General features: G+C 42.6%; 1 protein-coding gene across 1 annotated transcript; it reads left to right on the top strand.

Annotated features, from left to right (window-relative positions):
• The first annotated feature begins 2,335 nt into the window (after positions 1-2,335).
• Positions 2,336-10,118, top strand: LOC124048751 (leukemia inhibitory factor receptor-like). Its single transcript, XM_046369806.1, has 13 exons — positions 2,336-2,474; positions 2,628-2,753; positions 2,954-3,090; positions 3,197-3,333; positions 3,426-3,579; positions 3,735-3,796; positions 5,619-5,997; positions 6,536-6,637; positions 6,735-6,908; positions 7,037-7,162; positions 7,244-7,337; positions 9,343-9,409; positions 9,524-10,118. The coding sequence occupies exons 2-13, from the start codon at positions 2,728-2,730 to the stop codon at positions 9,977-9,979; spliced, it is 1,914 nt and encodes a 637-aa protein (XP_046225762.1). The 5' UTR covers positions 2,336-2,474; positions 2,628-2,727; the 3' UTR covers positions 9,980-10,118.
• The last annotated feature ends 2,835 nt before the right edge of the window (positions 10,119-12,953 follow it).

The raw sequence follows: 12,953 nt of genomic DNA, 5'->3' as shown, positions 1-12,953 counted from the left end.
CAACTGCTTCATGTGTGCCACTGATAAAGAACCTGGATGTGGCCCATAGACTGACTTGGTTAGTAACATGTAAGACAATTTATGATATAACACAATGGATGGCTAATTTGTCATATTGCATTGATATTTGATATTATTTATAACGTGTTACGCTTTGTTTGAAGTCAGTAGGTCACATGACCAAGGAGCTATTGAAATTCGAATGTAAAAGAACGTTGTTCTTTGTTTACGCTCCCTACCGAATTAAACTAGGAATACAAAATGCTGCTCACATTTCCATATTTTTATTAGCTTTGGAAAGCGAATTAATGTCCAAATCGGGAATATAAGACCTGTGCAATGTTGAGCGCAATTTTTCCAACATCATGACACTTATTTGGAGTCCGTGGCTCAAGTGGTTTGAAAGCGCGAATATCCAACTTGAAACTGTTTTTACCTCGGTTAAGTAATTTACGTATCGACTAATCACAATGTGTTATACCAATCTGTCAGCCGATGAGAAAGTGGTTTCGCTTTCTCAACCTTTTCTTTATGTCTAAAAAGCAGTCTGATCCTATGACTTTCATGATAGATAGGATTTCCTGTAGTGTATCATGTTTTCACTAAACGATTTAGCAAGAAAAACGTCAGCCTGGAGAAAAATGTCAATGTGCCAAACTTATATTTTTTTCAACATTGCTTTTACAAGAAAGACCTCCCCCTAACAACTCCTCCAGTTCCCAACGCGTTGCCAAGATGTATCTTTGTAGTACAGCACGTTGGCCAGCCTAAATGAACCACACTTTAATATTTATTTTCTGAGGATACAAACTCATGGTATAGTGGGTTAGCTGACAACGTTACGAAAACGAAGCGCACTCTTCAGTGGGGCAGGACAGTCTGTGAGTTGTGATTCTGGGTGGCCAGATAGCTACCAACAACCATGTGGGGAATTGTAAGTGACTCTTTTTAGCTAGTTTCAGCTTGTTCTTGATACCATGTCTTGTTTTGAAGTGTTTTGACTGATTGAATGTCAATTCCATTATTCCTAGCTAGCTAACCAACAACCAAGGATGTATTTGAGACAAGTGTTCAGTGTAAAAAAATAAATAATACATAAATAATTAACAAATAAGTGCTCATTGTGAAATTGTAATTATGTTTTCAATAAACATTGGAGACGAAAAGTTTACTTGTTGTCAAGAATCTAAGCCAACCCCGTCTGTTTTGCCCCACAGTTGCACACGCTTTGGTTTTGTTGCTAAACAACCAACCAGTCTATGGGCAAACCCAACAACTATCCCGACCAGAAACTACTGAGGCTGACTATAGACCAACACCTCACCACAGCATATTTTATGGGAGTAACATCATGTTGGTTTTCCTGCTATGGGCTTCACTGTTCCTCTCAAGCCTCCAAGAACAAAATGGTCAAGATGGTAAGTCCAAAACGTTATTTTATCAATATTTTTTGACTGATACAGAACTGTACAGTATGTGATGTTGAATTGCATTGTCATGCATACTGTAACAGGCTATACCTATGTAGCTCCAGGTGTCCTGCTTTCTGGACCTCAGAATGTGAGTGTGAATTATGACCTAAAAGACCAGAGGATATCTGTAACATGGGAAGATGACCCATCTTCCTCCAGAGTACCGGACAAACTGATTTATGATGTGGAGGTTCTCTTAACAGTCAATATGACTGAAGTACACAGTGTGAGTGTTTGCCAAATCAATTACGCACATTACTACTATGGACCTTATTACCACCGGACACAATTCCAAGGTTACTATATAGAGGTATGAGTGGCTGGTTGTGGGTGTTGATGTCCTCAGGAAGCTGTGGATGTGAGACAAGCCCTCGCCAGCAGGAAATACCACTGGAGTTGGACCTCGGCTTTACCCCTAGAGTGCACCTCCCACTCAGTGAGGCTCCGCTCCCGATACCAGAACTACACCAGTCAATGGAGCCCCCTACTGACCATCACTGGTTGGTGTTTTTATTTCAATTAAAGCATAATCACACTCAGGCATGTATACACACACACACACACACACACACACACACACACACACACACACACACACACACACACACACACACACACACACACACACACACACACACACACACACACACACACACACACACACACACACACACACACACACACACACACACACACACACACACAATGTTGTTCCTTCACATCCGTAACCTTGTTTTTTTTCTGCAGGGAGGGCCTCATCACATCCACAGGTTTTCCCAAAAAGCAGCGTGGTTCAAGTCGATAGCAACTTTACTTTCTGCTGTATTCTTGGGCCAGGGCAGAGACTTGAATACATGAAATACAACAACATTCTAATGAACACAACCCACATCATTGACCAGACTTATGCCATGGTGGTGCATATGCAGTCTCCCTCTCCGCCCAGTTGCATCAATGTCTATTGTAATTCACCTCTGTATGGCACCTGTGTTTACGTGGGATGTAAGTATAAACTTCTTGTAAGCCAATCTAAGCAGCTAAACAGCTCTGTAGTTCCTTGCCATACTGTACAGTTTACAGCATCATTTGAATGTAATCATAATGGATATGGGATGTGTTCAAACATATAGATCCTATAATCCCCCCCCCCCCCAGACCCCCTGGGGACCGGAACCTTGTGTGTGAGACCCGGGACCTGGAGTCAGTGGAGTGTCACTGGGACACAGGGAGGGCCACCAACCTGACTAAACAGAGGATGACTCGTTATGACCTGAATGGAAGGTACAGTACTATAACAAAAAGGAAAAGCCACACACTCTAGTAGCTCCAATGCAATAATTTATTCACCAACAGTTCAACAGCAAGCTGTCTTTATCAGGCTACTACTACCCAGGCCATGGGTAGTACTACCCAGGCCATGATATTGTTAGTATTGAGTAATAATCACTGGAGGTGACATTCTCTGTCCATGTATTCTTCAGAGCTTGTCCAAACAGAACAGTTTCAAAATGCTACCAAACAGTACGAGTGGATCAGGGGGAGAGGAATTGGACATTGACTGCCAGAAACCCGCTCGGCACACTGGAGCTCAGAGACACAGCAGACCTGAAGAAAAGAGGTATATTAGTGTGATTGCAGCTCCTCACACACTGCATATGAATCTATTCCTTACTCTTAGTATATTGATTTACAAGGCCATTGAATGTTGAGGTTCTACCTTCCAGTGCGTTTACCAGCTCCCATGGAAGTGGTGGCTTCAGGTGTGAATGCCAGTGTTCAGTGGCAGTGGGAAAGACCGCAGTACCATATACTATTAATGGTTTGCCAAGTACAGCTGAACCATAGTGGGCACATAGACGTGGTAAGTTACAGTAGGACACCTACAATACAATGGACAATAGAGTTATTAACTAGGTAATACTAATGCTATGCCCATTTACACTCTATTCACAGAGGAACTTTTCTGGCATAGGTCTTAGGTCAGTAGTTTTACATGGCCTAGCACCTGCCCAGACATACACAGTGCAGGTGTGTTGTGGATTGAAACAGCACTTCTGGAAATGGGGCGACTGGAGCGAAGGTAGCACCTTCAAAACCGAGGAGGACAGTGAGTATCCAATCCATATGCAGCTACATGGACACACGTTTTTAAATACGGGTAAAAAGGAAGACCGTTCAAACACACACCGTATGTGTGGATTGTATTTGATTACATAAAGTTCACAATTGTTATGTCATCATGTGTCTTCTTTTTGTCCCCAGTTCCTGAAATGTTAGATGTATGGATGCAGATTGAAGGGAACCAAACCATGATACTATGGAAAGTAAGTTTTGAAGATTGTGTACACTATATATTATACATTATGTGCTATTGGTCATACTACATTATAAACTGGGTGGTTTATGGCCTGAATGCTGACTGGCTGACAGCCACGGGTATAACAAAACATTTATTTTTTACATTGGTTATCAGTTTATAATAGCAATAAGGCACCTTGGGGTTTGTGGTATATGGCCAATATACCACGGCTAAAGGCTGTATCCAGACATTCCGCTTTGCATTGTGCCTAAGAACAGCCCTTAGTCGTGGTATATTGGCCATATACCACACCCCCTCGGGCCTTATTGCTTAAGTATAGCACATTAGGGGACTGGGCTGATAATCAAGACTTTAATAGATACAGTGGGCTCCAAAATTACTGGCACCCTTGACTGGCAATGCACAAACAATGCTTAAACAAATATAAATAATATAATTATAGAGAAACTCAAAATACCAACATGTGAGAAATACTGTACTTTATTAATGTTTCAATGGAACCAACCAAAATAATTTATTAATTTAGTTAAAAATCTATGTCCTCCAAATCAAGGTTTCACAATTAATGGCACCCTTAAAGATAATTGTAAATAACATCTACCAAAATTAAACCACTAATTAAATTCCACTTATTTAAGTTTATCTAAGTTTTAAGGAACTATATTGAGCCATTACATCACTTCCTGTTTCACTAGGGTATAAAAAAAAGAGGTAACACACATGCAATATAACGCTGTCATCCAACAACATGAAGAAAACAAAAGAACTGGCAGTTCAAAAGAGACCTATGGTCATAGACCTTCATAAATCTGGTAATGGCTACAAGAAGATCCACAAACGATTGAATATACCACTGAGCACTGTCAGGGCAATTATTAGAAAACTCAGAGATATGGAACAGTTGAAAACCTCACGGGTAGAGGACGCAAATACATTTTGCCCCCCAGGATAGGGAGGAGGATAGTGAGAGAAACAACAAAATCCCCAAGAATCACTGTGAAAGAATTGCAGGCCTTGGTGGCGTCTTGAGGTCACCAGGTTTCAAAAAGCACCATCAGACGCCACCTCAGGCTCTTTGGAAGGGTTGCCAGAAGAAAGCCCTTTCTGACCTCAAGACACAGACGCAACCGCTTGGAGTTTGCCAAACATCATTTAAATTATGACTGGAAGAAGGTGCTCTGGTCAGATGAGACCAAACTTGAACGTTTTGGTCATATACAGCATCGGCATGTTTGGCGTCAAAACAGAGATGCATACAAGGAGAGGCACCTCATACCCACGGTGAAATGTGGAGGGGGGTCAGTGATGTTTTGGGGCTGTTTTAATTCCAGAGGTCCAGGGGCACTGGCTAAGACTGATGGCATAATGAATTCTACTAAGTATCAGGCAATTTTGGCTGACAATCTGGTTGCCTCTGCCAGAAGGCTGGGACTTGGCCGTAAGTGGATTTTCCAACAAGACAATGACCCGAAACATACCTCAAGATCCACACAGAAATGTTTCTGTGACAACAAAATCAGTCGCCGGACCTCAATCCAATCGAAAACCTGAGGGCTGAGTGGAAGAGGGCAGTTGATAAGCGCAAACCCAAGAATGTGAAGGATTTTGAAAGGATCTGCATAGAAGAATGGTCCAAAATCCCTCCAAATGTGTTCCTTAACCTTGTCAAACATTAAAGGAAAGACTCCATGCTGTTATCCTTGCCAGAGGTGGTTGCACTAAGTACTAAGTATTGTTTGTGCATTGCTAGTCAGGGGTGCCAGGAATTTTGGAGCCCACTATGAATTATATCAAATAGATTATGATATTCATCCCTTTCTCTTTAGCCCCTTACAGTTAATCAGAGTCATGGGCAGATCAAGGACTATGAGGTGACCTGGGGAAGGCAGGAAACAATTCTCCATCCACCTCAGAATGACTTTCTCATCAGTGATCGATCCACTGATGAGGGGCATAGGGTCACAGTTACAGCCAAAAACTCTGCTGGCAGCTCCCTTCCCTCAATAATCATTATTCCTAGACTTCCTCACAGAAGTAAAATCTCCATGAAAATTGTTGGCAGTGATGGTGGGTTTAACCTTTCCTGGTCCGCTAGCCCCAATTCTAGCTGTGGCTACGTGGTGGACTGGTGTCCCACACATAAAAAATGCAGAGTGGAGTGGGTGAAGGTACCAGCTGGTATAACCAGGGCCAGAATCCAATCAGGTAAGATGCCATCTCAGTAAGGGGATGTTGAAATTAGATCTAGGTTCAAACACATGTATTAGATTTTTGTTTGTTATTTAAATACTTATTTCCTGTGTAGTTGAGTATTTTTAAATAATGTCTCCCGAATCCGCTACTACTATTGGCAGTATTTGAAAGTATTTCGAAATTATGTCCATTAAATAGCATACTATTTGAAAGTGTTTAAGTAATTATTTTAAATACTATTTTCTAATACCTGGGTTAAATGCATGGGAGTGTTGTTTTTTTTCGTCAGTATATTTGTGTATTTCCAGATACCTTCCAATATTCAACTACTTGTCTTTTATAATAAAAAAATATCTCAATACTTACTTCAAAATGTATGTGAAAGTAATTGAGATATTTGAAATAGTATTTGAAACCAGGTCAGGCTGAAATTGCTCAAACTCCATGTCACAAGGTAAATGCTTTTTAATAGTTATTGTAATACCTTTGGAGTTTGGTTCGTGAAGAATATGTATACCTTCATGCCCTTGTTGCGGTTTCTCACACCCAGCTAGCTTTGAAGAGGGGGTGAGGTACACACTCTCCATCTTTGCCTGTACTCCAGGGGCTCCAGAGCTATGGGAGAGAAGGGAGGGCTATGTAAAAGAGTGCCGTAAGTATCCACTCTTCTGACTTATAAATCCAGAATTCTTAATTCTCTTTCCTCTTGCTATAGTATTTGACCATCCACCTCTATCTTTGCTACATAGTTCCAAAAGGACCGATTCAGAGGTTGGCTGCAGAACAGCATGGTTCGGACACGGTTCTGATCTCCTGGACTGGTATTCCCCCGGAGAATCAGACGGCGTTCATTCATGGTTACATCATATACTACTTTGATACTTCCCATACTTCCAGCATGAGAATTTGCAATGTCACTACAGGTATGGAACACATGCCCAGAGAAGATTTACAGTATTCGGAGACAAATTGATTAAATGTAATCATATCTTGCTGATTTCTTTTTTTCCCCCTTTCTTCTTTTTGGATCATTGCCTGCTATGATGGCCAGATGAGCCTGGGGCCAAGAATCTGACAGGCATACCCGTCAGCTCCTACAGATTCACAGTGAAGGCCCTCACATCAGTAGGGGAGGGCGGAGACTCTTCACCAGTCTTCCTCCAGATGAACCCCCAGAGTATGTCCTGACCTATTCAGTTGTGTATTTTTATTGCTGCTGCTTTGTAAAAAGCTGTAACTTTCTGACTTCATTCCACAGCTGATCAGTTGATCACAGTGATGATCATTTCCCTGGGTTCAGCTGCCTGTCTCCTCGCTCTGGTCACCATCTTATGCTACAGAAACTGGAAATGGTAGGAACATGTTTACTGTCATGTCAACCAATCAATCAATCAAATGTAATTTTATAAAGTGGGTTGTTCCATGTCATTTCAGAAAGCCAAGACATCCACTATTTCAGATTGTTCGGTAATTGTTTCTGTAGTTAGAAACAGATAAGATTTGCATTTGTGCAACATTATTTTGTTCAAATATAATTACATATCTGAGAAATAAAGCTTAACTGATTGCACTGCACGTACATTTTAATTTATAGGATTCAAAAAATATTTAATAAATATAGAACCTAACATCTGATTTGGACCAAACTTTTTTTTCTAACAATGAATGGTCAAACGCCACCTATGGACGCTGCACATCCCACACCAATCCACACCAGCCCATCCCAACCCAACAACGAGTATACAGTATCAGTTCACGATGTCTGACTAGTTGTATGGAGTTGCAGCTCTGAGTGTTGTTTCTTCATCCTATGTAATATATTCTCAGTAAATTTGGTAATGTTTTTTTTTCCCTCTTTCCAGAGAATTTAGTCATGGAAGTTGTTAGGTTTCTGTCCCATCATGTATTCTGATATTACCGGGTTCTGACTAGTAGAGGGTGCTATTCCTGCTATTAGGTGGATTTTTATTATTATATTTTTTTTTTAAAGAACCAACCAACCAACCCCCCCCCCCCATCTATAAGTAACATCATTGAGTTACACAATACATTTTTAGATACTTTAGGATGATTTGAAGTGTGAAAATGCTAATATAGGTACCATTTACTTGCATTGGATTTGTGTCACAAATGCCAAAAGTTAACATATGAAACATTGGCCAAAAAAAACAAAGCATGGGTTGCTGTCAACGTTTGCCAATAGACTGCTTACAGGGTAAGGAAACCAATATCATTTTGTAATTTGGGTGAACTCCCTTTAACATTCAGGGGGGGATCTTCTAACTGTTTCACCTAATGATAGGAACAGCAGCATCTAGTGGTCAGAAACCAGTAATATGAGAATATAGGATGGGACAGAAACCTAACAACTTCAATGACTAATTTCTCTGAACAGGGGGAAAAAAACATTACAAAATTCACTGAGAATATATTACATAGGATGAAGAAACAACACTCAGAGCTGCAGCTCCATACAACTAGTCAGACACAGAGAACTGATGATATATAACTTTTGGTTTGGGATTGGTGTGGGGTGTCTGTAGGTGACTTTTGACCGTTCCTTTGGATTCCTCATGTCGGTCTCATTGTTAGAAAGACGTTTGGTCTAAATATGTTGTTAGGTACTATATTAAATAATATTTGAATCCTATCAATTAAAATGGGCAATTTGTATGCAATCAATTAGCTCAATTTTTCAGAGATCAAATTATATTTTTACAAAACAATGTTGCAGGAATACTAATCTTGTCTGTCTCTAACAACAGAAACGATTTCAGAACAATCTGAGATGTGCTTTTTAAGGTGGAACGACCCAAAGCCCTTTTTACATCAGCAGTTGTCACAACGTTAGTATACAAATACTCAGACTAAAACCCCAAAGAGGAAGCAATGCAGATATTGAAGCACGGTGGCTAGGAAAAACTCCCTAGAAAGGAAGGACCCTAGAAAGAAACCTAGAGAGGAACCAGGCTCAGAGGGGTGGCCAAGTCCTCTTCTGGCTGTGCTGGGTGGAGATTGTAAGAGTACATGGCCATTTAGGCAAGATTGTTCTTCAAGATGTTCAAATGTTCATAGATGACCAGAAGTGTAGCCGGAGAGTAGAGCATTTCAGTACAACCTGGTCTCACAGCAGTTTAATCTTGAAGTGACGAAAGCATGGATTAGCTTTTCTGCATAATTTTTGGACAAACAGTTTCAGATTTTTGCAATGTTACAAACTGTTCTTGAAAATATTTATGATATGTTTGTCATAAAATGCTGTTACAAAGACAGTGCCCCATCCCACTGGCTGTTATTTTTTCCAGGACCTGTCCATATTACTATTTTATCAACCATTTATTTTCTTCATGTCAACAGTGTGAAAGAGAACCTGTATCCTAAAATTCCACAGCCAGTATGGAAGGAGGAATGGTTGGCACCACTGGTAGGTCCTCGGTCCTACTCCATCTTGTTTTTGCATATAAGCACTCTAGACTAGAAAGCAGTACTTGCTGCAGGTAGAGTATATCCTGATATAAACGTTTTTCTTGTTCTCCAGGAGAGCAATGGCCGCCAAATCCTCTATGTGGATCCATGTCAACCCAGTGAGATTGATATAGTGTGTAACCGAGAGCAGTCTGGAGAAGCTGTACTAGATAACAATGCTGGAAAGGGTGCCTTAACCAACACAAACTCTGATGTCCCAGCTCTGCATGGATACTACAACCAGCTCCTCACCAAGACCACTTCAGGACACTTCACCTTCTCTCCTCACACGATGGCGACCCCATTCTCTCAACTCTCAGGCACAATAATTCAGAACCCCTCATACAACCTAGAAGTACAGGCTAGTTTAGATATGGGACAGTCTGTGGGATATGAGCCGGATATGAACTCTTTCTCCTGTCCTGACCCTGAACTACACAACACCATGTCTTATGTGCCCTTTGAGACTGATTCCCGGGGTTACAAGTTCCAGTGTCACATAGAAGACAGCTCTCCTCTCCAGGAGTAGAACTTCTGGGCAGCCCTATTTCCTTCAGCTCCACTCAATTCATATTTTTGTTCCAGCACTAACACAGCTAAGACCACCAATTAAGATTTTGATTGGGCCATGATTGCACTGCTGGAAATAAAAGTGGCGTATCAAACAGAAATAATGAACTGCTGTACCTGTATTTATTTAAGTGCACTTCTCTCTGATGACTTGATATGTTGCTTTATGTGAAATATTTATATGACAGCGGAAATGTTTTGATAGATACAGGATGAGTAATTATGTAACAGTAAGTGTTGCTTCTGTCCTTCTCTTCGCCAAAACCAGGGACCTTCTGCACACATCAACAACAGTCTCCGTTACTACGGTGCTTCGAGTCTCAGAACGAGTGACGTCACCGATTGAAACGCTAGCGCTCACCCAAACTAATTTTAACTAGCTATTTCACACCGGCTTTTTTTCTGGCAGCATATAGAAGCACGTTCGATTGTGCGTCAAGAATTCAGCATAGCAAATTTGTATGAAGGTCTGGTTATTAAATGGGTAAATAGTTCAATGGTAATATGGTCTAAAACGCTCTGGTGACAAACGTTTACAATTATCGACATGGCTGGGAGAACCTATTCATTTACATTTACATTACATTTAAGTCATTTAGCAGACGCTCTTATCCAGAGCGACTTACAAATTGGTGCATTCACCTTATGACATCCAGTGGAACAGCCACTTTACAATAGTGCATCTAAATATTTTAAGGGGGGGAGGGGGGGTGAGAAGGATTACTTTATCCTATCCTAAGTATTCCTTAAAGAGGTGGGGTTTCAGGTGTCTCCGGAAGGTGGTGATTGACTCCGCTGTCCTGGCGTCGTGAGGGAGTTTGTTCCACCATTGGGGAGCCAGAGCAGCGAACAGTTTTGACTGGGCTGAGCGGGAACTGTACTTCCTCAGTGGTAGGGAGGCGAGCAGGCCAGAGGTGGATGAACGCAGTGCCCTTATTTGGGTGTAGGGCCTGATCAGAGCCTGGAGGTACTGAGGTGCCGTTCCCCTCACAGCTCCGTAGGCAAGCACCATGGTCTTGTAGCGGATGCGAGCTTCAACTGGAAGCCAGTGGAGAGAGCGGAGGAGCGGGGTGACGTGAGAGAACTTGGGAAGGTTGAACACTAGACGGGCTGCGGCGTTCTGGATGAGTTGTAGGGGTTTAATGGCACAGGCAGGGAGCCCAGCCAACAGCGAGTTGCAGTAATCCAGACGGGAGATGACAAGTGCCTGGATTAGGACCTGCGCCGCTTCCTGTGTGAGGCAGGGTCGTACTCTGCGGATGTTGTAGAGCATGAACCTACAGGAACGGGCCACCGCCTTGATGTTAGTTGAGAACGACAGGGTGTTGTCCAGGATCACGCCAAGGTTCTTAGCGCTCTGGGAGGAGGACACAATGGAGTTGTCAACCGTGATGGCGAGATCATGGAACGGGCAGTCCTTCCCCGGGAGGAAGAGCAGCTCCGTCTTGCCGAAGTTCAGCTTGAGGTGGTGATCCGTCATCCACACTGATATTTCTGCCAGACATGCAGAGATGCGATTCGCCACCTGGTCATCAGAAGGGAGAAAGGAGAAGATTAATTGTGTGTCGTCTGCATAGCAATGATAGGAGAGACCATGTGAGGTTATGACAGAGCCAAGTGACTTGGTGTATAGCGAGAATAGGAGAGGGCCTAGAACAGAGCCCTGGGGGACACCAGTGGTGAGAGCGCGTGGTGAGGAGACAGATTCTCGCCACGCCACCTGGTAGGAGCGACCTGTCAGGTAGGACGCAATCCAAGCGTGGGCCGCGCCGGAGATGCCCAACTCGGAGAGGGTGGAGAGGAGGATCTGATGGTTCACAGTATCGAAGGCTGCCGATAGGTCTAGAAGGATGAGAGCAGAGGAGAGAGAGTTAGCTTTAGCGGTGCGGAGCGCCTCCGTGATACAGAGAAGAGCAGTCTCAGTTGAATGACTAGTCTTGAAACCTGACTGATTTGGATCAAGAAGGTCATTCTGAGAGAGATAGCAGGAGAGCTGACCAAGGACGGCACGTTCAAGAGTTTTGGAGAGAAAAGAAAGAAGGGATACTGGTCTGTAGTTGTTAACATCGGAGGGATCGAGTGTAGGTTTTTTCAGAAGGGGTGCAACTCTCGCTCTCTTGAAGACGGAAGGGACGTAGCCAGCGGTCAGGGATGAGTTGATGAGCGAGGTGAGGTAAGGGAGAAGGTCTCCGGAAATGGTCTGGAGAAGAGAGGAGGGGATAGGGTCGAGCGGGCATGTTGTTGGGCGGCCGGCCGTCACAAGACGCGAGATTTCATCTGGAGAGAGAGGGGAGAAAGAGGTCAGAGCACAGGGTAGGGCAGTGTGAGCAGAACCAGCGGTGTCGTTTGACTTAGCAAACGAGGATCGGATGTCGTCGACCTTCTTTTCAAAATGGTTGACGAAGTCATCTGCAGAGCGGGAGGGGGGGGGGGGGGATTCAGGAGGGAGGAGAAGGTGGCAAAGAGCTTCCTAGGGTTAGAGGCAGATGATTGGAATTTAGAGTGGTAGAAAGTTATTCAAGTAAGTAAGGTAAATACATTTCGAAAATGTAAAAAAAAAAATGTTACAGTGCAGGCTAACGCAAATGAGCTAGCTAGTTGGCTAGCTAGACATACTGTTAAGCGAATTAAATGTCACCAGTTAATGTTACCCAACTTCATATTAGCTAGCTATCTTGATGTATTTATCACTGTAAAAAACAAACTCCAAATGCCATGGAGGAGGGTGAAAGGATCATTTTTAGCAGCCCCAACTTTCAAAGTGAGAGAGTAGGTTATTCTGGATAGGGCAGGTTATTTTGTGTAGTTCCAGTCCCTAGAAGTGAGGACGGAGGTAAAAGAAACATAATATTCAGTGCAATGTAATTTCAGTATAATGAAGTCTGTTTCTTGTGCGTTTTTCTGTCCTCAGATGAAGAGAGCTCTGAAAGCCT

The sequence above is a fragment of the Oncorhynchus gorbuscha genome, linkage group LG11, assembly GCF_021184085.1.
Source record: "Oncorhynchus gorbuscha isolate QuinsamMale2020 ecotype Even-year linkage group LG11, OgorEven_v1.0, whole genome shotgun sequence".
Lineage (NCBI taxonomy): Eukaryota > Metazoa > Chordata > Actinopteri > Salmoniformes > Salmonidae > Oncorhynchus > Oncorhynchus gorbuscha.
This window is presented reverse-complemented; position numbering and strand designations above follow the sequence as displayed.